Source organism: Scatophagus argus, chromosome 17 (genome assembly GCF_020382885.2).
Source record: "Scatophagus argus isolate fScaArg1 chromosome 17, fScaArg1.pri, whole genome shotgun sequence".
NCBI lineage: Eukaryota > Metazoa > Chordata > Actinopteri > Scatophagidae > Scatophagus > Scatophagus argus.
Genome location: NC_058509.1, coordinates 793,240 through 816,975, shown reverse-complemented (window position 1 = coordinate 816,975; position 23,736 = coordinate 793,240). Strand labels below are relative to the sequence as shown.

At 46.9% G+C, this 23,736-nt stretch overlaps 1 protein-coding gene across 3 annotated transcripts in view; it reads left to right on the top strand.

Moving 5' to 3' along the window:
- LOC124074745 (glutamate receptor ionotropic, kainate 5-like) overlaps nucleotides 1-23,736 on the top strand; it is a 46,101-nt gene that overhangs the window by 12,548 nt on the left and 9,817 nt on the right. For all 3 annotated transcript variants that reach the window (XM_046417975.1, XM_046417974.1, XM_046417973.1), the window contains exons 5-13: nucleotides 434-599; nucleotides 2,458-2,636; nucleotides 3,791-3,844; nucleotides 7,413-7,574; nucleotides 9,586-9,738; nucleotides 11,154-11,258; nucleotides 13,828-13,935; nucleotides 14,048-14,251; nucleotides 19,925-20,038. In XM_046417975.1, the coding sequence (XP_046273931.1) occupies nucleotides 434-599; nucleotides 2,458-2,636; nucleotides 3,791-3,844; nucleotides 7,413-7,574; nucleotides 9,586-9,738; nucleotides 11,154-11,258; nucleotides 13,828-13,935; nucleotides 14,048-14,251; nucleotides 19,925-20,038 (1,245 nt within the window). The remainder of the gene's footprint in view (nucleotides 1-433; nucleotides 600-2,457; nucleotides 2,637-3,790; nucleotides 3,845-7,412; nucleotides 7,575-9,585; nucleotides 9,739-11,153; nucleotides 11,259-13,827; nucleotides 13,936-14,047; nucleotides 14,252-19,924; nucleotides 20,039-23,736) is intronic.

Sequence of the window (23,736 nt, the reverse complement as noted above, 5' to 3'; positions counted from 1 at the left end):
AGTGGTTTGATGACTTTTACAGAGTATTTGCTCCCTTCATCTCATCACTTCTCTTTTGCTTTTTCAACATTTTCTTTCTCTTCGCAGCTCAGTTCTGATCTTTGTTGTCCCATGAGAGGAAATTCTTTTTGCATGAAAACACACATATAAAACATGAAACATGAACGCAGTGACAATACTGAGACAACTAAAGAAATTAAAAGCGCTGGACGTGCAACACAAAGAATAAACCTAAGAAAGCTTTTTAATGTACTGAAATGAAATGTACTGACATAATGTCATGTAAGACGTACGTGTTCTTTCCTTTCCCTCCCTGTTCTTCCTGCTTCACCTTCCTCCTCCTTATTGTCACTTGGATCTGTGACATGAAGTGAACCCTTGCAGCTTTCCTTCTGGTTTCCTTCCTGTTAACCTTCCTCCCTCCTTCCCTCAGATCCCTCACGTGAAGATCGGTCCGGAGGAAACCCCGAAGCTGCCGTACCTTCGCTTCGCCTCGGTGACGCTTTACCCCAGCAACGAGGACCTGAGCCTGGCCATCGGGTCCATCCTGCGCTCCTTCGGCTACCCGACGGCCAGCCTCGTCTGCGCCAAAGCAGAGTGTGAGTGAGCCAGGCTGAACCCACGTTTTGCCTCCGGATGGTCGGTCGCTCGACGCCGCTCCGATGCTGTGCTTCAGGAAGTGTTGAATGTGCTGAGGGTTTTTCTGTTTGTTTGTTTGTTCTTAAGTTTCAGAAGCAGATGGTGTCAAATAACTGCTCTGAAAAGTTTAGTTTTTGTCCTGAAAGACCAGAAGGAAGGATGTAAATTAATGTCATTTTGAGATGATCATGTGAAATAGCAGACGGCTTTTATTTTGACAAACTTCTTCCTTATATTTTAACCTGGCACCTGAATTTTGTGTTTTCCTTCACATACACTATATAGACAAATGTATTGGGACACCTGACCATTACATTGCAGCATAGCATTGTCCAAAATGTCTTGGTGTGCTGAAGCATTAAGATTTCCCTTCACTGGAAGTCAGGGGCCCAAACCCTGAGGAACAAAGAGGTGTGTCTGGATACTTTTGTCTATGCGCTGTAGATAAAAACATTTAAACATAAAAGAGCTGCAAATTCACACATCAGAGTTTAACTTGTTCACTAATCAATCAGCTGTAGTTTCAAAAGCTGGTGGAGCCTTTGTGTCCTTCTCCTCCTCCTTCTCTTCTCATCAGTCTCTCTCTCTCTCTCTCTCAGTCTCTCTCTCTCTCTCTCTCAGTCTCTCTCTCTCTCTCTCTCTCTCAGTCTCTCTCTCTCTCTCTCAGTCTCTCTCTCTCAGTCTCTCTCTCTCTCTCTCAGTCTCTCTCTCTCAGTCTCTCTCTCTCTCTCTCAGTCTCTCTCTCTCTCAGTCTCTCTCTCTCTCAGTCTCTCTCTCTCTCTCTCTCTCAGTCTCTCTCTCTCTCTCTCTCAGTCTCTCTCTCTCTCTCTCTCTCTCAGTCTCTCTCTCTCTCTCTCTCAGTCTCTCTCTCTCTCAGTCTCTCTCTCTCTCTCTCTCAGTCTCTCTCTCTCTCTCTCTCTCTCTCAGTCTCTCTCTCTCTCTCTCAGTCTCTCTCTCTCAGTCTCTCTCTCTCTCTCTCAGTCTCTCTCTCTCTCTCTCTCTCAGTCTCTCTCTCTCTCAGTCTCTCTCTCTCTCTCTCAGTCTCTCTCTCTCAGTCTCTCTCTCTCTCTCTCTCTCTCTCTCTCTCTCTCTCTCAGTCTCTCTCTCTCTCTCAGTCTCTCTCTCTCTCTCTCAGTCTCTCTCTCTCTCTCTCTCTCTCAGTCCCTCTCTCTCTCTCTCTCCTGTTGTTCCACCCGACTGGGCTGCCCCGGCTCGTAGTTCTAACTGCTCCTGCAGCAAAGTCTCAGTCTGTGTTTGTATCCTCGTCCTGTTAACTGCCTGTATTGTTGTCGTAAACAGTGCTGTCAGCCAGTTAAACCCCGTTGCGGCGTGATGAACGCTTTATGGTGGCGATTAGTCCAGACACGCCTGCGGCATCGGTCACGCACAGACGAGTGGCTCTGAATGTTAAACCAGGTGCCCGAGCAGCAGCGTTTTCCAAACGTTAGTCAGGAAATATTTTAACAACCAAATTTCATGTGTTTGTGAACTCCTCTAAATGTATTTTCTGGACTCAGTAAAGAGTGTGGTCACGCTCAACGCTCTCAAATCCTCTCCAAAAACCAGTGAGTCCAGACTTTTCAAGTCCAGATTGACTCTCTGTGAGGGAAGTTAATGGACGTGATCACTTCTCCTCGTCTTGTTTCCTGCAGCTGGAGGATTTCAGAGCAGTTATTTGTCCCTGATGAGTCCACCAGTCCCTGAAGCCTTTCTGTCCAATAGCGTCGCAGCAGCCCACGTTTTGGAGAAGGCTGACACGTGTGTTGATGTGTTTTATGAGATGTGCTCCACTTGCTGAACTCTGACTCCGCCCCTCAGGCCTGCTGCGATTGGAGGAGCTGGTCCACCGCTTTCTCATCTCCAGGGAGACGCTGTCTGTGCGAATGCTGGACGACAGCCTGGACCCCACGCCGCTGTTGAAGGAGATCCGTGACGACAAAGTGGCCACCATCATCATCGACGCCAACGCCTCCATCTCCTACCACATCCTCAGGAAGGTCGGGAGGAGTTTTACTTTCACATGATTTACTGCACAAAGTGTATGAATGTCACGACCAAAGTAGTACAGTACTTATGGATGGACCATCTGCTGTGGTCAGTGGTCCTCTTCAGCCACCGTACCGTTGTGTAGCAGCAGGCATGTCTTTTTGTAGGGTCTGCGAGGCCGCCGCCGGACTCCATGGACACTCCATGTCTCAAAGTGTATTGGGAAGTGGAGTTCCGGGTTACGGAGCCGGCAGTGGGATGTTAGTCGAGTAGACTTTGCTAAAGCTCGAACTTTTATGCTGACCTCCTCCAACAGCTTCAGAAAACTCTTATGAAACCACTTGCTGCTCTGTCTGTCTGAAACATCTTCATTCTGTTTCTTCCTCTGTGGTGTTTACAGAGTAGAACAGGCCCTTCGGACACGGCTTAGTTTTCTGCCAAACGACTCCTTACAGCCCCAAACCAAATCCACCAGCCTCGGGCAGGTTGTAATTTCACTCTGTGCCCGCTCACCATGGAGGTCTGAGGAGTTCTGAATACAAAGTGACTCCATCACAAAGCTCAGCAGAGTGAGGAAGGCTAATGGATTAATAACAATCTGAAGCTCTTTGCTGTGAGGTTGCCAGTTCAAATCCCAGTTTGTCCTGTGAGAGTCGATCTGTCAGGTTCTGAAGCAGAAACAGAAACAGTCAAATCCAACGTGAAGCTAACTCACTGCTGGGGTTGGCTGTGGCTAGCGAGCGTTGGCCACACACGCGGGGTGACGTGGCCTCGCTCAGTACTGGACTCGACTGCATCTGCTACTGCACTGCCTTCTGTGGGAAAACCTGCCTTTCTAGAGAAGGTCTGGAGCCGTCAGCTGCTCTCAGTCAGCTCCGAGTGTTGAGGTGGCAGGTGAAAAGACGAAGCTGAAAGACGTCCGGTCTGCAGAAACCCACTTTAAATTTATTTTTATTACAAACAATTACATTGTTTGTAGATGTTGGTTCACCTGAGCTTCTTTCAGCTCTCCTCCTCCTTCTTCTCTTCACCTGCCCAAAGTCCTCCAGGCAAGCTGTTTGAAAGCAGAGAAACGGTGAGCAGGGCTGAGCGAGTGGGACTTCCTGTTTGTGCTCACATTAGTTTCTTCTTCTTCTCCTCCTCCTCCTCTTCTGGTGAGCTGCAGGCCAACGAGCTGGGGATGACGTCGGCCTTCTACAAGTACATCCTCACCACGATGGTAAGAGCTTCATCAGACACTCCTCCTCCTCCTTTTATTTGTCCCAGAGATCCAACCGTCCCAGTTGTTTTCCTTCGTTTCTTTTCTTTTGCCATTAAACCCCCCACCGTCCTTTCTTCAACACTCTCTTCCTTTATGTTCTGCCCTTCATTTTGTCTTTCCTTCAATTCTTTTTCTTTCATTTCCTCAACATGTCCTTTTTTATTTCCTACACTCCTCATCCACTCTTTTCCTCTTTCCTCTAATTGTCATTCTGGTCATTTTGACTCTCTTTCGATTCTTTTTCTCTCTTTTCTTTCATTCTTGAACTCTTCTTTCTTCATTTCCTTTTTCCTTTTACTTTCTTTAAGTAAATCTCCTCCTCTTCTGACTTCCTGTTCTTTGCTGAATCTCCTCCATATCTACCTTTCTATTCCTTCCTTCCTCCTCCTCCTCCTCTCGCCCTCCCTTCACCTCTTCCTCCTCCCCTCCTCCCTTCAGAGATGAATGCTGTCCTCAGCACAGTTTGTCATCATTATAATTTCGCTGTCTGTCCCTTGTTCGAAGACACTTTGCGTGGATAATAACTTGTCTGTAAACGCCGTCGTGTTGCAGACGTTAACTAAGCCGTTCCCAAGGGCGAAACTGCTGTTCTCCAGCAGAACCTTTGGACAGAAACCAAAAGTAAAATGATTCCTCCTCCCCTCTCCTGCCCCCTCCTCCCCCCCTCCTCTCTCCCCCTCTCCCCCCCCCCGCCCACACCGTCGCAGCTCTGACCTCCCTTTAACTGAAACAAGCTCTGCTGACCTTGACGAGTTCACCGACGTTTGCACATTTTAAAGTGTCCAGGACTTTGGCTCTTCTTCGTGTTTAGCTGATGCTCTAAATGAAGATGATACACACTAAGAGCTGAGTGCCATCATGTGGCGTCACAGGTACGGAGGCCAGGATGGGTCAACCCCTGGAGCTGGTGTGATAAGGCTGCTGCTCTCCTGGAGGTCGACGCTCAGAAACGAGATGCTGCGTGTTGACACGTGACAGGACTGAAAACACGGTCACCATTCAGTATACTGTTGCAGTGCGAGCGTGGCCTGTCATAGGCCTGTTTACACCAGCAGCTTGTGTTCACTTCCTCTGTGGCTACAGACAAGGCAACACTCTGGCAGACATTAAGGGGTCCCAAGACCCCAATATAAATATTTAGTATAACTATTGAAAGTCCTGCCACAGAAGCATTAGCATCAGCGTATGCTTCATGTATCATATATACTGCACTGATAGATTATAATTATTGCTGCATTAATGTTGTAATGTAATTCCAAATTAATCATCTGAATCTGGTAGTCATAACTAGTAAGTAAAGGTGTCAAATAAATCCAGTGAAGAGTAAGTTTTACCGCTGATGAAGTAGTGTCAATTGGAAATACTCAAGTAAAGTACCTCAGAATTGAACTTACTTTCCACCACTTTGTAAAAAGTGTATAAAATCTGAGTGAGATACTCGAGTCATGAATCTGACAAAATGAGTGTGAGAAGCCAGAGTCTGGATGAAGTAATCAGTGAGTCACAGGTGCCGATCAATATCCTCATCAAACCCCTGCAGATAAACGATGGCCCTGTTCTCCTCGGTGAGAACCTGAATCTGACTCATTGCCTTTTGAAGTCTGCGACAGAGGACCCGTCTCATCCCGTCTTCAGAGACCTTGTGGCGGCGGCGCCGCCATCGCTGGCAGCTGGAAAGCAAAATGTATTGCAGTCACAGCATCTCGGTGTCCTTCTGGTAGGCTGTCGCAGTGTTTCCTCCCTCAGCATCGCTGGCCTCGTCGTCGTGACTCCTCCAGCCAACAGCTCTTTGTCACGCCTGGCAGGCTCGCGGGCTGATGCTGTACTTGGCTGTAACTGAAATTGATTTGGCGACTGGCAGCCACACGAGCAACAACAAGAAGAACGACGACAGCAGCGGCGACGTGAAGAACTTAACCTGACACACAGGTTAGCAGTCAGGCTAAACAGCTGGACACAAAAGGCTCTCCGGTCTGAATGCTTCCTGGATGCTTTGGACCTCGATGGGGAATGAAAAAAAAACAGCAATCCTCCAGCCAGCAGTTTTTCTGCAGACTCGATAGTTTCTGTGCCAGAATATTTTTAACCCTGCTGGAGATGCAGCCAAACGATGATGATGACAGTTCGCCCGCCCGACTGCTGGCTGGATTTCTATTTTTGTTCTTCCCAAATCAAAAGGGAAAAGAATCAACAGCATAAACATAAAAACACGAACCATCAGAGTGAGACAAATACGCCACCAAAGCAGCCAGAGGACGGACTGTAAAGCGCAGAGGAGATGAACAGATAAACCAGTAAACCAATAAATGAGAAAACATACAAAGACAGAAATAGAAATGAAGGATGTGGCTGTCGGATTTCTGTGATGTTGGCTGGATCGATTCACTGACCTTTTCTCTGCTGTCATCTTCAGGAAAATTTGTCAAAGAATTATCAAAAAGATCAAAACAATTGGGGTCTTTCCACCGGACAGGCTCAACAGACTGGAGAGCGAGAGGTCGGTCAGGTGACTCACAGTCCAATCAGACAGCGGGACTGAGCACACCTGGCCTATCTGCTGTGGCCGAGCGTCGCCAAGCTGGAGCCAAAGAGGAGAAACAACAACAACAACGGCCATCACTGTGGACGAGACACACTTCCATGGACAGCATGTCGATATCCCAGGAATTCATAGTTTGACTCCACTTTTAAACCCCAGCGGATCAGCGTGGACTTAAAACGAGTCAGACGGGTTCGTTTGTCTCTAGTGATTGGTTGTTAGTAAAGGCTCATCATGTAATTGTACATAAACAGTCAGGAGTGTCCTGATTTTTGAAAGACAAATACAGACAGGACATTTTTCACTTTGTCCTAAGTTTCATGACACAATTGGAGCGCAGCTTCAGCTGAAGTTGGAGTGTTTGGTTTCAGTCGGTCTTCGGTGTGTGGAGGCAAACCGGAGTCTCTAAGCCTGGAGTCTCAAGGCCTGGAGTCTCAAGGCTTGGATTCTTTAAGCCTGGGGTCTCTAAGCCTGGGGTCTCTAAGCCTGGAGTCTCAAGGCCTGGAGTCTCTAAGCCTGGGGTCTCTAAGCCTGGAGTCTCAAGGCCTGGAGTCTCTGCTCTGCACAGGCCAGGCTAAATGTTTCGTTGTCAGCGTGTGTCCAGAGCGAACACAAACCCTCTGAGGGCCGAGCGACACTTCAGTCCTGGTTTGTTTCAGCAGCAGAGATCAGTGTGACGCCGACTCGCCTTCAAGGACTATTTGAAGTTCTTTGATCTTCCTCAGCGTTTGATGGCCATCTTACTTTTTCCTCTCTGCTAGCCTGCTCTGAATTTAAACACTGAACTTGACGTTGTGCAACCTGGCAAAGAAACCCCCGGTTAAGCCTTTCGTTTGATTTGTCCCTCCTCGTCCTGCGCTCCTGTGACTTTCTCCTCACTGTGATCTTAAATGGTTGTTGTTTCTGCATCTCGGGCGTCACATAGGACAGACAACATGTGACTTCTCTTCCCTTTTTCCCCCCGTCTGTCTGTCTGTCTGTGTTCAGGACTTTCCTCTGCTTCGGCTGGACGACGTGGTGGACGATCAGTCCAACATTGTGGGCTTCTCCATGCTGAACAACAGTCATTCCTTCTACCTGGAGTTCATCAGGAGCCTCAACCTGTCGTGGAGGGAAGGCTGTGACGTCAGCCCGTATCCAGGACCGGCGGTGAGAGACGTTCACACTGATGTTCTGATTCTGATTCTCTACAGTTTAGTTTGGGATGAAAACGTCTTCTCTACCTGAGAGCAGCTGGAGTTTCTGAAATGTTCTAGAGCTTGGTTTGCAATTTCATAAGAAAAAGTTAAAAAACTCCAAATTGAAGGAAAGAGCACGAGAGCACATTAAATTCTGATCTGTACGAGTTATGATCTTGAGATAACATGAAAAACTCAATAACTAAACTTAACATCAGTGCAGTCTTGCTCAAGGGCACTTCAGGTGCACTCTCAGGTCTCATGTTGTTCTGCACTCCTTTTCAGCACTCTCCATCCTTCTCCTCCATAATGAATCAGGCCCATCAGGACAAATCAGTCTCCTCTGAGTGCTTTGTCTCGTTTGCAGCTCTGACATGAGCAGAGGCAATAACACCTGAGCAGACCGCACTGATAAAAACTGCAGGAAAGACGATAGTGTTTGTCTCAGTAACAGAAGACGCCATTATCACAGCAGAGAACATCTCCCCAGGGGTTTATTACTCATATTTATTCACTTAAGGTGCTTGAAGGAGCTCGTGTGCTCATTTTGATTGTGATGATTTTATGATTGTGATGATTATGGTCATTAAGTGATGATCAGATGGGGAGCTTCAGTCTGAAACTGCTTGGCCCACAACAAAACATTTGAAGCCCTTCGTCCTGAGTCTGGTCTCATTTCACATTTTTATCGTCATCACGAAAATTGATCAAACTTTTTCTGTCTTCAGGCCTCCTCCACCCCGAACTGATTTCATGTTTAAGGATCATTAACAGTATGAACCAGAGGAAACTATTCAGGTCACAGTCGTGGTGTCCTCTGAGCTTATTCCCCCAACGTGAGTCTCAGTCCTTCAGCTCACTTCCTGCTGTGTATAGGCTGAGCCGTCTCCTAGCAACAGCGTCGGATATGTTTGTATGATTTTAGGTCAAGATCCATCTGGAAGGCAGACTGTGGTGTTTAACTTGACTTTTCAGTTTTTATCCAAGACGTCTGTCTGACTTGAACTGATTTCAGTTGATAAAACTGAACTGTTTAAGTTGCAAATTTCTGATCTGAAACACTAAACGTGAGCACCGAATCTTGACGCATTGCATAACGGCCTGATGTTTCCTGGAGTGACAGGATGTTAGCTGCTGTGTGAACCAGCAGCTGCAGGACCAAACAGATTTGTGAGAGCTGCCAATTATTTTCCACTCTTTCCGTCTCTATCTTCCCTCCTCCATCTTCCTGTCTTCAAACTGTAATTAGTTATCGTCAGCCCTGAAACTATCAGCTAGAGAAGAGAGAAATCCAATCGCGCTCAGTCATACATCCATCTTTTTTATCAGGCGTCGGCAGGCTGTGCAGCTCGTCCGATTCCCTCAGAGGGTTGCTTTGACTGACAACTGACCAAACAGACCAGAACGTCACACTCCGATAGGATCTCTGAGCCGTACGAGCCGCACGCCGCCGATAGCAGCAGAGCTTCGCCCTCTTTTCCCTGCTCTCGTTCCCCGACGTCGTCGCCCGTAGGACCATAAACACAGCATGCAAACATCTTCTCTGGTGTCCGTGCAGGACTCAGAGTTTGTGTGAGTAATCAGCCGCTCTGCAGCTCTGCAGCCTTTCAGACTCCTTCAGCTGCTAGCTTTGGTTCTGTGGCACATTTCCTGAGGCTCAGTGTCAGTACGCGTTCCCAGCAGCTGGCTTCGTTAAATAAGATCTAATGAAACCGAACGGATTTTTAGTTTAGGGACAATTCAGTAGGAACACAATGGAAGATGGTAGCAGCTTCAGAAGAGGAAGAAACGGTGACTTGGGGGACAACACACACGATCAGCCACATTCCCAGTCACACACCAACCAGGAGGCGTACGAAGCGAGCACGACTTTTCCCGGCACAAGTTGTCGGTTAATGGGGGGGTTCAGTTGGGCGGCTTTGGTCAGCTACACCCGATAGCAGTGAATCCAGTTTGGTTTATGGTGCTGTCTGCCGCTCCAGCTGTCGTCGGCCCTGATGTTCGACGCGGTTCACGTGGTGGTGAGCGCCGTGCGGGAGCTGAACCGCAGTCAGGAGATCGGAGTGAAGCCGCTGAGCTGCACCTCCCCGCTCATCTGGCAGCATGGAACCAGCCTCATGAACTACCTACGCATGGTGAGCACACACACACACACACACTCACACACACACACAGATGAGGTGCGGTGAGTCAGCCTTGTTGTCCAGCTGGCTGATTTCCCCGCCGACCTCCAGTTTAAAAAGATGTCTGTGAAAGCGTTGACAGGACGCCTCCAGCGCCAAATGACATCATTCATCACAGTTTGAGTTGTATCATGAAATGTGAACCATCTGCATGTTATATTTTCAACCTTTCTCAGAGCCGAGAAGATGTTTTCATGTGTAACCAGTAAAAATGAAACATCTTTGGCATACAGCAGCTTTCACTGGAATAAAACCGCTGTGGTCCTCTCAGCGGGCTGCTCTGATTGGTCAGCTGAGAGGCAGGGAAACATCCAGGATGTCTGAGGGTCAGTGTGAAGCAGGTCTTACAGGACTTCAGGTCACATGCTTCCTGTTGATCACTTCTGATTCAGAACGCAAACCGTGTCGTCCTGTTGGCACGATTCACTGTGGGCACTTTGGTGATTTTTAAAGGAGGGAAAGGAAGTCCTGAGAAAAAGAAAGAACGACAGAGCGCTTTTATTGTCTGTAAGAGTTTGTTTCCTCTGGCATCTTTCTCTCATTCCTTCCCTCTTCTCTCCTTCCCTCTTCTCTCCTTCCTTCTTCTCTCCTTCCCTCCTGCCTTCTTCTCTCCTTCTCTCTCCTTCCTTCTTCTCTCCTTCCCTCTTCTCTCTTTCATTTCCATGTTGTTTTAATTTATTCTTGTTTTCCTCGTTGCCTGTTTCTGTCTGTCTGCCACTTCGTGTTTCTTCTGTCCTCTGAGGATGTCCCCTCCCCCTCCTCCCCCCTCCTCCCCCCGCCCCCACCCCTCCCTCCATATTGTTTTTGTTGCTCTCAGTGCATCACTTCATCATCTCTACACTGTTTTTGGCAGCAGGCTGAGACATCTTTCACTGTCTCTCTTGCCACAGAGTTTTTTGGGTGTAATTCATCTTGAGTTATGCAGACACACACACACACACTCACACACACTCACACACACACTCACACTGTACATGCACTCGATTGCACATTACTCACATAAACATGTGCACACTTGACTGCACATGTATAACACAAGCTTCACACTTATTTGCACATTGCAAACACACACTCACACACACTCACACACTCTCTTGCAGCTCTGTCACTGATCTGATGAACTGTCTGCCTGCTCTGCTTCCTTTTCCATTCTGGATCAATAATCATTGAAGCTTGTGATTCAGCTGCTGCAAACATGTTCTGTGCTCTGCAGGGGGTCAGCCACTCTGATGCTTTACTTCTATAATTCATGATGTGTTTAGAGACCACGACGTTAATCCAGGTGTGCAAACAGTTTGTGAAAATGTTCAGAGCCCAGGATTAGCACTGAAGCTAACTGGGTCCTCTCGGTGTCTCTCTCTGCTCAGGTGGAGTACGACGGCCTGACGGGTCACATCGAGTTCAACAGCAAAGGCCAGAGGACCAATTACACCCTGAAGATCCTGGAGAAACATCCCGGGGGCCATAAAGAGGTCAGAGGTCAAAGTGGGAGGCAGGCTCAGTCAGCGTTCAGCTGCGACACCTGAACGCATCACAGTCTGAAAGGCCGCGAATTCCCCCCAAATCTGCATAATCTGTAATTGTTATTTATCTTCTTTTCCCCTGTGGACAGTCGTAGGTCAGTAAACTCAAGAGGCAGGAATAACTTCTGTAAAGTGATTTACTGGACAGAATGACAGCACATCATGTTAAAAACATTTGGTTGACAGACCATCCGTCAATACAGTCAATACAAACAGACTTTACCCGTGTGGGTCCAGTGCTGCTTTATGACCTCGGGTGAACATTACAAGGTCAGAGGTCAGCTGAGGTCAGCGGGTCAGGTGGGGTTAAGTGCATCCTACGAACGAACAGGATTTATATGATGACTTTAACACACCTGAACTCACTGACTCCATCCAGGACAGAATCTCTTTGTTCCCTCCAGCCAGCAGGTTGTATTTTCGTTTTGAGTTGTGTCTGTTAATACATTTTAACCAATTTCTAAATTTCGTAACAAATTGTGTAACCATTTCTTGACACAAACAAATTGCAAGGTCAGATTTATTTTTTTATTTTATGTTTTTCTTTTGGAAAGACTAAAACCTGACAGCAGTGGCGTCTGCATGGGGGTCCTTGCAGACAAAAGTTGGACTTTTGGTAGTTCAACAAAAGAAGGAAAAAGGATGATGAGACAGAAGGTGGAGGCTGGACACGACTGGTGGGACTCCTGAGACGTGATTTTCCCATCCCGATGGGGGTCGGGGGGGGAGCGGCCCCTGCTCTTCATCAGCCCGGCCCCCGGCTGGCACCGCAGTGTCCTAAGCTAATAAGCACACAAACAAACAGAAGGTCAGGCGAGGAGGGCGGATGTGATGGGGTCAGTCTCAGGTCAGCAGGTGGACGTTTGCGTGTCACTGTACATATTTATGACCTTATTTAGCCTTCTGAATGGGCCAGGAGGATCGTTCAGCTCCTTCCCCCGTCTGTCCGCCTCTCTGAACGCACCTTTAGGATTGTCTTTGCTTTCTTACCTTCCTGCCTTTTCTTACGGTTCACTTTGCGTTCTCCGTCCGGTTGTCATTTTGGACATTTTAAGCCATAAGCTGCGGGCCCATTAGCTTCACCGTCACAGGTGCTGCTTCGCTCTCTGTCAGATTTATCTGACGACTTCCTGGAAGTTTGGCTCTGTCAACACAGGGATTAATTAGTATCCCAACTTTTGTTCATATTTTCAGAATGTGGAGTTACAGATTCCCTCCAGACATTTAGACAGACAGTTTTTACAGAAAAACTAACTGTTAACTTGTTAACTGTTAACTAGCTTGTTAACTAACTAACTGTCAGTTAACAAGCTCAGTGTGGTGGCTATCAAAACAAAAAATGAGTCATGAGGGTTAAGTTTTAACGCGTGTCCAAAAATGCAATAATCAAAAGAAGGCCCAAACAACTTGCCTTTGATTAGATCCGTTTCCATTTACTGAAGGCGTGGAGTATGGCAGGTGACAAAAAACAGGTTGATTTTATTGATAACGATGATATCTACTGGTGGTGGAATCAATTATGAAAAATAAAGGAAATCCAAAAAGTTGTGAATCACTGTCACGGTAAAAACTGTGTGTCCTTTCCCCATGTGCTCTCCTTTCCACTAAATAATTCACCCCTGTGACACCTTACTTAACCCCACCTTACTTAACCCCACCTTACCTGTGACCCATGACTTCCCACTTCCTGTGCACACAAGCATATCATTGCCATCTAGGGGCCAAAACCAGTAACTTGACCAGACACACAACATAAACATCCACAGTACTCTTAAACACCAAACGCAAAACAAAATGGCTCCTACACTCGGCGCTGCTGATTGGTCGCTGCTCAGGAGACGCATTCTAACCAACATCTCGTGTCCTTGTAAGCCAAGCTGATCAGCTGGAATATCTCCTGATCTGTTATGTTGTTTCTGTTCTGGACTCTCCAGCTCCAGTTCCCTCAAAGGCCAGGGGTCCCAGCACTGATCCTCCAGTCCACAATGCAAATCTTCATCAGAGTTAAAGTGGATGAGGTTGTGTTGTTGTGTTGTTATCAAAATGCCACATTTCTGAATGATGGTTGGAATAAACTGGCCTTTTCAGTCTAACAACTTTGGTCCCCATGGGGGCAGCCGTGGCCTAGAGGTTGGAGAAGCAGCTTGTGATCGGAGGGTCAACAGTTCGATTCCCCCACCAGACGGGCAGGAAAAATTTGGGTGTGGTGGAGTGATTAATGCGATAAAATGCTCCCCCCCTTCATTAGCCCGCTGATGTGCCCTTGAGCAAGGCACTTAACCCCCCAATATGCTCCCCAGGCGCTTGATGCTGCCCACTGCTCCTGTGTGTGTTTCACTGCATGTAATTTGCCAGGTGTTGCATGTGTGTGTTCAGCTAAGGATGGGTCAAATGCAGAAGACGAATTCAGTGTGTGTGTGTAAAAATATATATACTGTCAATAAAGCTGATTCTATTCTATTCATCTTAAACTTGTGCCCTTCAGTCTCATCTTTGTCCTCCTCTCCTTCTTGGACAGATTGGTATCTGGTACTCCAACAACACACTGGCTATGAACTCCACTTCCCTGGACCTCAACGTGTCAGAGACGCTGGCTAACAAGACGCTAATCGTCACTACAATATTGGTAAAAAAAAAAAATCTGTCATATGTGTGCATGTTGTCATGTGAAATGTCACAGTTTGGTGTTCCTCCTCCTGTGGATCAGCTGTTGTGTGTTGTCACTTCTCTTCTGACAGGAAAACCCGTACGTGATGCGTAAGTCCAACTACCAGGACTTTCAGGGTAACAACCAGTACGAGGGTTTCTGCGTGGACATGCTGAAGGAGCTGGCAGAAATCTTGAAGTTCTCCTTCAAGATCAAGCTGGTGGACGACGGGCTGTACGGAGCCCCTGAACCCAACGGCAGCTGGACCGGCATGGTGGGAGAGCTGATCAACAGGGTGAGTGCGGGGGAGGGGGGAGGAAGATCCACTCGCTGCACAGTGCTGATATGTTCAGGTTGCTCTTATCAAACGTGGACCCTGGAGGCTTCATTTCATTTCAGTGACGAGAGAAGTGAGCCAGCTGCTGTCATGGATACAGGAAGTCTTGCGTACCTGATGAACACAGATACAGACATGACAGGACAGATGGCGACTGAAGAGACGCGTTTACAGATCGACTTGTGTTTTCTGAGGCTGACGTGCGAGTTGTGAGGGCAGGACGCAGCCGTGAGTTTACTCCTGCAGCAAGAAGATCTTTGAAACTTAAGATAATGAGGCCCCACATTCAGATTCATGTCACGTTGACTGCCAGAAATCAAACAGACTTTGGTTATCTGTTGTATTAAAACTGAAAAAATAAGGTTTTCTTTTACCCACCATCTGAGAGGATTGCAATTCAACACGTACATATGAAAGAAGAAAATCATAAGTACGTTGTTGCTTTGCTCCGCAGCACATCAGAGTGAGTCCTCTGCTGCAGCCTGGCAGGTAGGAAATCTAAGAACAGGTACAGGATGTGGGAAGACAAACACTGAGCTGGACGAAATGTCCTCACTCTCCAGGCAAAAACTCAAACTGGTCCTCACAGAAATAGACTGCCAGAGTGCACACACACACACACACACACACACACACGCTTGCTGACACGTCTCCTTATCGTCTTTACTTTCTCTCAGCTTTGTCGCAGGCGATTCTCTGCAGCTTTAATTAGACTCAACTTGACTTAAAATGAGCCACTTTCCCAGAGAAAACAACTAATGGGGGAAATTGGGCTTCAGCTGAGCATCTTAATACGTCCTCAGCATCTCTGTGTGTCTCTGTGTGTCTCTGTGTGTCTCTGTGTGTCTCTGCTGCTCAGCGCCGAGCCGCTTGCTGACGCTCCACCGCTCGTGTAATTGGCCAACTTTCGCATTGCTGTTAGCGGCGTCGGCGCCGGCTGCTGCCGCCTGTTGCCATAACAACTAACACAGAAGCAACGTGAGAGCAATGATTGCAGGGTGCTTGTGTGTTTGCTTGATCACATTTGAACTTGATGAATGCTAAAACTCATCTGTTGTCTTCGTGTGGAGGAATCTGAGACCCGTGGAGTTTAAAGCAGACAGGCATTCGATCTTCTCTTTGCATCTGGAGCAAACGTCTTGCCGAATGATTTTTAGGTGATAAGAGCGGCCTAATAAAACAGAAACCATCTTTGAGAAAACATTTACTTCTGCTAACATGGAGAGGGAGGGGCTTATGAGCTGTACTGCTGCTGGCCACCAGGGGGCGTCCAGATGTTTGGACTTTTGGGGAGCTCAGATTTTTGGTGTTAAGAATCGATGATCTATCTTTATTAATCATTCATACAAAGCGGTTTTGTTGGGTCTCTTGGTACGAAAAATCAAATGAAAGAGTTTGTTCTTCACCTGTTCTAATTGGAAAGTGTCCTGAGACAACTTCTGTTGACTTGATGTCCCTGGGGTCTGCACAAATACAATAACATTTAAAACAAATAAAGTCACAAAGTATCAGCAACACAACAAAAGGCAAAACAAGCCTACAGATCAGAAAATGAAGTGTGTGCAGTGATTACTTATGGTGAAGCATCTGTCCCAGAGGCCGTCCTTTGTGTCCCCGTGTTTGGAAAAATCACAGTAAAAGTGGCCACCTGGATGCCATAAAACATGACGAGGAGGCCTCGGAGGTGTTGTTCGGCGGAGGAAACGTGATGCAGAGCTGCCCCGGCTGCCCTCACGAGCCTCGAACGGGTCGTAAAGCTAACAGCTTCTCTGCGATTTCATCACATGATCACGCAGTGTAATCTGACAGCTTCGCCGTCACTTCATGGCGGCTCTCTGAGTCCTGCTGCTCCCACAGGGAACTGAAGTGACTGGGATTCCTGTTTGTGACCTCTTCTTCTTCTGCTGCTCTGTTTGTTACAGCCTTGTGTAACAAAGCCTACGCTGCCACCTTCTGACAAAACTACACTTTACGAAACCCGATTTATCGGCGAGAAAATCAGCTGACATAAAAGAGCCCGACTTCATCTGATTTATTTCTGTTCTTCTGTTGTCGTCTGCCTGATTCTGCTTCCAAACAGTCAGGAAACCAACGCTGAGCTGTTTGACTTCCACTGGAGTTCACAGTGCAGAACAAAGGCATCATGTAAAACCTGCACATAGTGATGATGGTGGCTGATGACTCTGTGTGTGTGTGTGTGTGTGTGTGAGTGTGTGTGTGTGTGTGAGTGTGTGTGTGTGTCAGAAACAGGAAATTAGGAATAAAAGCAGGCCATTAAGAGGCTAATCAACTGTCTTTTCTTCTCACTAATTATAGAGAGCTGCTGCAATTACACTGTGGGATTCCTCAGCATGAACACACACACACATACACACACACACACACGCACACATATACACACACACACACAGGCCGGCAGGTATTCACACTTTTATCTGTAGCCAGAGACTCTTTGTGTGTTTTATGTAAACGTGTCAAAATTACAAACACTCCTCCTTTACCTCAATATACCATCTGTGTGTCTGTCTGTCTGTCTCTGTCTCTCTGTCTGTCTCTCTCTCTCTCTGTCTCTCTGTCTGTCTGTCTCTCTCTCTCTGTCTGTCTCTCTCTCTCTGTTTGCCTGTCTCTGTCTCTGTCTGTCTGTCTCTCTCTCTCTCTCTCTGTCTGTCTCTGTCTCTGTCTCTGTCTGTCTGTCTCTCTCTCTCTGTCTGTCTCTCTCTCTCTGTTTGCCTGTCTCTGTCTCTGTCTGTCTGTCTGTCTCTGTCTCTGTCTCTGTCTGTCTCTCTCTCTCTCTCTGTCTGTCTCTCTCTCTCTCTGTCTCTGTCTCTGTCTCTGTCTCTGTCTGTCTGTCTGTCTCTGTCTCTCTGTCTGTCTGTCTCTGTCTCTCTCTTTGTATGAGGCTCAGGAGTCTGATGAAAGTGGATGAAATTCGTTTAACAAGCGTCTCCTCGTTAATCAATTAGGTGTTAATTAAGGAGCAGAAGGTGTCTGGAGTCCAGATAAACGCTCCACTATGGATCCACTCGCCGTCTCTCTGTTGACTTAAACTTAATGAGATTATCTTTCACTCCGTGCGTTCACGCAGCAGGTTAAATCCACGCTCGAATGTGCAGCACTTTGAACGTATCAATAATATATGACAAAATAATGAAAACAGTTTTTCCTGATGCTGCTGCACAGACTAAGAAGGAAGAAAGGAAGCAGCAGGTCTGAACGTTTAGAGAGTAAAAGAAAGTGGCAGCACCCTGATGTCAAGAGGGTAACTTGGTCTTTATGAAGTTAATCATAAACGATTATTATTATTATGACTTGTTTACCCATGTGTTTTACTGGACAAGGACAAGTGACTGTAATAATAATAATAATAATAATGATCATAAGACAGTTTGGCCTCCACAAAGCAGCCATTGATCTCATCTCTTTTTTCCAGCACAGTCTGCAGAATAAACTGCTGCCACTGAACATTTCTGCAAGACGCTGACTTGTTGAATGTGTACTTTCATACATGTCGTATCAACATGCACAATATGTGTCGCCTTACGTTCAGCTGACTCTCTGCCAAGCGAGAGACTCTTGAACTCCATCTGATCCAGATGTTTTAGACTAGAACGTGATCTTTTCCTCACCTGACCACACCTTAAGCACAGTCCTGTCTCAGCGCGAAACACCAGCCGACCGGGTTGCCTTTTTCTCCCTGCTCTTCTCTACTCTTGCATTTGAGATTTTATTGAAACGGTACATCGAACTCTTCTTAAACTTGTGTACTGATCTGATGAAATGCAGCAAACAGGAATGTCGAGGTCCAGTTGTTGTGTAGCTCTTTTTGTAAGCTGCTGTCTGTCCAAGTCCAATTCGTTTAAAGAAGACAACAATAAAAGGTCCATGTCAGAACCAGACATGTGCCCTCGCTTCAGGAGGGACCAGTATGAGATCCACGATTTACTCACCAGCTCCACCAGGAACAAAGAGCTCTTATCTGTCAGCTGGGAGCTGCACAATAACAACTCACTGTTAACTTGTAATGCATTTCCTCCACAATATCTCTGTACAATGAAAATCAATATTTCATTAAAAGGCTCACATTCTCTGCACAGAAGGTCCACGTGTTTGGAACAAAGAGATGGACGTTTAATTGGAGGCTGCTGGCTGTCTCTGGGTCAGCTCAGCGGTGCCACAGGATCCGTCAGAGCAGACAGTAATGGCCATCTGCACTTAAGCTCCTGCAGAGAGACGATTAACCTTGGAAATACGCTGAAAAGGCTTTCTGTTCATTTTCTTATTGTCCAAAAGTGGGCGTGGCTTCGAGGTGTGTCCAACTTTGGACAGAGCGGGAAGACACTGTCTAACACTGCCAAGTCTAATACTTTAGGTGAACCTCAAACCAAGGGCGTAACCACAGAAACAAATCTGCTGGAGGGGCATTGTTTGTTCCATTGTACTTTGCTAGCTTTGTTAGCACCCCGCTGCACTTGAAGCTAACTGAGATGGCTGCAGTCGCGGTGATACAGTCGGAGGGCAGACAGGCGGAGAACACAGTGAGGTGGTTTAGTACATGTCTGCCAACGTTTCGAGTCATTCTGACGGCCTTAAACCAAGCTAAGCACATCCACCACCCTCCACAGGAGCAGCACTGCATCCACCCACACATTCGGCAGAATCAGACAAACTCATTAATGGCTCGTGTTTAACTGAAGCTGATTTAAATTTATTACAATTGATAGTGTTTGCTGAAACTGTCGGGACTAAAGCAGAGAGCGTCAGTACAGAACACACTGAATTGTTCCCGAAGGCATTTTGCTGCTCTCAGAATGTTTCCTGTTAATGCAGAACAGTTGAACACGAGTGTAATTCAGCTCATTACAGGACACATTAGCAGCACAACAACAAATCGTCTCTCTGTGGTCTCTGAATGCGTTCAGCGTTTTGGCAGCTCTGCCTGAACGTTAGACCTCTCATCTCAAACGTGTTGCTTCCTGCTCTGTTTCTTCTTCTGTCTGATCCCACTTGACCCCTCAGTTCTTCTTCTGTGCTTCTCCGGCACTTGTGTTCCTCTTCCCTCCGCTGACCTCCTCTCTCTCTCCTGTTGTTTCTTCTTTGATGTAAATGTTTTTCTCTTTCATTTCTGACTCTTCTTGTTTTTCTCACGCTCCACCGGTCGTCCTCCTTATTATCCTTCTCGTTTCCTCTTGTTCACTCCTGATCCTCTGTCTTCTCTTCCTCCTCCTCCTCCTCCTGCTTTCTGCCATCAGTCCAGTTTCATTTGAAGTCTGGCTGAAATGAAATTCGTCTACACATCTGCTCTGTACAGCACTTCTTCTTGGATCACAAACCAGAAGGAAGAACTTTGCATTATTTTTGGTTTCATGATGGCGCTCCCTTCTTCATCCGACAGTACACGTCTATCTACATAGATGGAGGGAATAAGTACTAATCAGCTAGCTGGCATGCTGGGTTTTTTGGTTTATTTGCATTTGTTTTTGAATTGACTCAAATGGTTGATGATGCGTTCGTGTGTTTCTCTGGAGACGGTACAGTGACTGTGAGTAGCATTCAGCAGCAGCATGTAACTCTAAACTAATGGTAATAATTATGTGTCTGTCTCTCTGTCTGTCTCTGTCTGTCTCTCTGTAGAAAGCAGACCTGGCGGTCGCCGGCTTCACCATCACCTCAGAGAGAGAGAAGGTGATCGATTTCTCCAAACCCTTCATGACTCTGGGGATCAGCATCCTCTACCGCGTCCATCTGGTAAATTCACCTCGTTGATTCAGTCGTGGCTCGTTCTGTCCTTCCTGTGAAAACTGCTGAACAAAGTCCACCTGACAAAATAACACGGCCGCTGCGTGTCATGCTGACAGGAAGCCGGCGTCACAGAGAGGACGCCTTTAGTTTGACAGCAGACTCTGTGGTCAGAGTTGCATGTGTAAGATCATGAAGATCATCTCCACCTGTGGTTCGTCAGGTTTAAAGGTTTTTAGTTTAATGCTGACAGGCTTTTTTTCAAGGATAATGAACTAACTGTTACTGAACATGTGATGCATTTACAAAAGTTTAAGTAATGCCAGACAGTTCGCCGTTTTGTGGCAGGCATAACTGCTGGCGTTTCCTGCAAACTGTGGATATGAATGTGAAGTATCTCGTGTTGATTTGATGAGGGGAAAACGCACAAAACTAGCAAAACTAATGTGGTTTGCAGGAATGTGCCAACCTAAAAATCTGCTGTGATTTGGCTGAAGCGTCCTTGAAAACCGATTCTTCCTGGTTCCATTTATTCTCTGGAGAGTCTCCTCACAAACTTACAAATTGAACAACAGAGCCTTTGCACCTGTTGACACTTGCTGTCCCTGTCTCCGTCTCCCCGTCTGGCTACTGATTTGATGAATTCGGAGAGAAAGCTGTCGCAGCCGCCTCCTCAGCTGGAGCTCTGCTGCTGGAGGCAACAGCAATCCCCCGACAGCTCGGGTCACACAGTCAAACTGTGAGCTCAGGACGAAGCAACAGCAAATATTCCTGCGACCAGAGATCGCACAGGGGAGCAGAGCCGGGGAGCAGATAAAAGCCGAGCCGAGGACACAGATAGAAGGCATGTTTCCTCTCCTCCTTTTCTGGGAGGTGGGGGTGGTGGTGGTGTGATTCATCGGGGGGGGGGGGGGGGGGGGGGGGGGGGGGTGACAGGAGCTGCTGTGCTGCTTGAAAAATATGAGTTTTTCAGCCTCTGAGGGAGGATCTGTGACTTTGCCTCCATGACTGGAATTAGTAACGGGGACTTCCTGTGAGTCCTGAGACCTGCTCAGGCTGGAAGTGTGGCGAACAAAGTGCTAACAGGCCAGCAGGGCCGTTCGTTTGTTTGCATGGCAGACAGCGTGAGGAAGCCATGTTTCCTGTGAGGAGTCAGAAGTGATCATCAGCTCGTTCTGCTGCCAGGCGGAAAAGTGTTGAATACATTACTGTCCACAGACGATGTCCTTCGTTTCTCAGAAGTTTTCAGTTTGAGTGGACATGAAAAAATCTGCTGTGTGTAAGAACACATGGAAGTGATGGACAAACGACAAGAATGAATATCAGGGAATATGATGAAATTCAGAACAATAAGACTGCAAGAAGCTCTGTGAAAAACTGAGGTGGACTAACAGTTAAAAGGTTGAGATCATCACTGAGATATTTTAAATTTATGATCTTACTTCATTTCCTACCTAATCTCAACCATCCGACGTCACATGATGTTTTGAGATGAGTCCAGTTCACACGCTGAACAGCCGTAACAGCTTGAAGTCTTTGAAGGGGCACAATGTGGCCAGAAGTAGCTGCTGACTGCTGCTCACTGTCCTCTTTGCTGTAGTTATAGCTACTGTTAGCTCAGTTAGCTCAGTTAGCTCAGTTAGCCGTGGAGCTAGTGGCCCTATGAACAAAACCAGCATGCAGAGCTTACTTAGCAAACTTGCTGCTCGTATGCGTCTCCCAGCTATGCCAAGTACGGGCGGGGGGGGGCCTCTAGAGGTACAGTGTGGTATTACAGTCAGCACGGGTCATGGCTAGCTGGTTAGCATGCTAACTTTTCCAGACATCACAGAGGCGTCTGTGATGTATCATCAGCACTGTTGTTTCTTCACAGTCTGGTGATGATGTTACAAATTGCGTCTTTAATTGTGGCTAATTAGAGGCTGACAGCAGACGCTGGACCGAGCAGTGTGAATGTGTGTCTTTGCTAACAATAAAGGTTAATAAAACACGTATTTATTTGCTGTTGTCACTGAAACGTAACGATGTGGCTCCTCTGAGGGCAGACTGACGTGCTGCAGTGCCGCTGCCTGCAGAGACTGTACATCTGCAGCTCATCAGTATGCACCTCCACCATCTGTCCTCCATGTTTGATCCAGTCCACTGTTAGCGCCTCAGCGTGTTGGCTCAGCGATCACTCAGCTGTTTAATGTGTGTACAGCCAAGGTGTCCTCACGCACACGCATCCCGACTTCATTCTCTTAAGTGTTTATTTGAGGATTAAGTTGAGCGAGAGCACATTTTTACTCCCAGTAACGGCCTGCAGCACTGATTTACGCTGTCACACTGCAGTGCTGACGAGCAGCCGGAGGTCCGTCGTTGTATCCGTCGGGTGGAGATCTCCCTGGTCCAGGTTCAGCTGCAGGATTAGAACTGAGGGGTCATAAATTCACTCCACCACACAGCAGAGGGCTGTTATCAAGTGCAGTAGTGACTGTATTACACAGTAGATAGACTGGCTAACAGGCCATGCTAATGAGGGGGCACACACACACACACACACACACACACACACACACACACACACACACACTGCTGAATGCTCTGTTCCTCGTTGTTTTTCATGTTAGCAAACATATTTTTAGTTGAAATGACAAACCAGCTGATGAGGAAGGACTCAGATATTCCACTGAAGTAAAACTTGCAGTATAATGTGTATCACAATATTTTGATTATTATTTTACTTCAGACACCAAAAGTAAAAGCACTCATCGTGGGCAGTCGTGGATCAGCGGTTAGGGTGTCGGACCCGTAACCGGTGGATCGCTGGTTCGATTCCCCGTCCCGGTGTCCATGGCTGAGGTACCCTTGAGCAAGGTACCTAACCCCCACTGCTCCCCGGGCGCTGCACGCGGTCGCCCACTGCCCCGGGTTTGCTGTGTGTGTGTGCACGTCACTTGGGTGGGTTAAATGCAGAGAACAAATTTCGTTGGAGTGAGTTCCCGCCAATGACAAAATATGTCACTTTAACTTTAATCTTTAATGATGTATACAAATTGTAAAGCATTATATACTGCAGATGTATTGTTGAGGTATAAGTACCTCACTCACATACTGTCATGATTTGAACTTTTTGTTTCTTGTTTTATTCTGTAGTTTTTCCTCCTCTTGTGTTTAGCTTTACATTTCCTGTCTTATTTTGATGGATGTCTTCAGTTCTGGTGTTTCTTGCTTTACACTTCCTGTCTTTGTTCTTTTCCCTCCTTTTCTGATTGCTTGCCCCGCCCTGTTTTCACCTGTGTGTGTACACACCTGTGCTCTCCTTGAGTGTGGGAGGTTTGTCTGTTTCCCCGCGTTATGTTTGATTCTTCTTCATCTGGACTCAAAGCTGCCTTTTGTTTGCTTTGGTTCCAATTTTCAGTAAGTTTATTCATTTAATTTCTTTTGTTCACCTTCCCCTGCTCGAATGTTCAAAACACGAAAACATGTCTCACACCGTCCTGCAGTGTGAGTGTCTTTTAGCTCGTGTCTCTGTGAGGACCACGACTCAGAATGCCTGGCGTGTTGAGGTAATTCATAATCATTCAGTAAGTTCAGCTACTTTGCTGCCATTTTTGTGTGCTTAACTCCAGGAATTACAGGAGAGGAAAAGTGTGTCTTTGTGAAGTGACATACTTTGACTGCTGTGAACACAAGCTGGCACGACTCATCCGCTGACACACACTTGG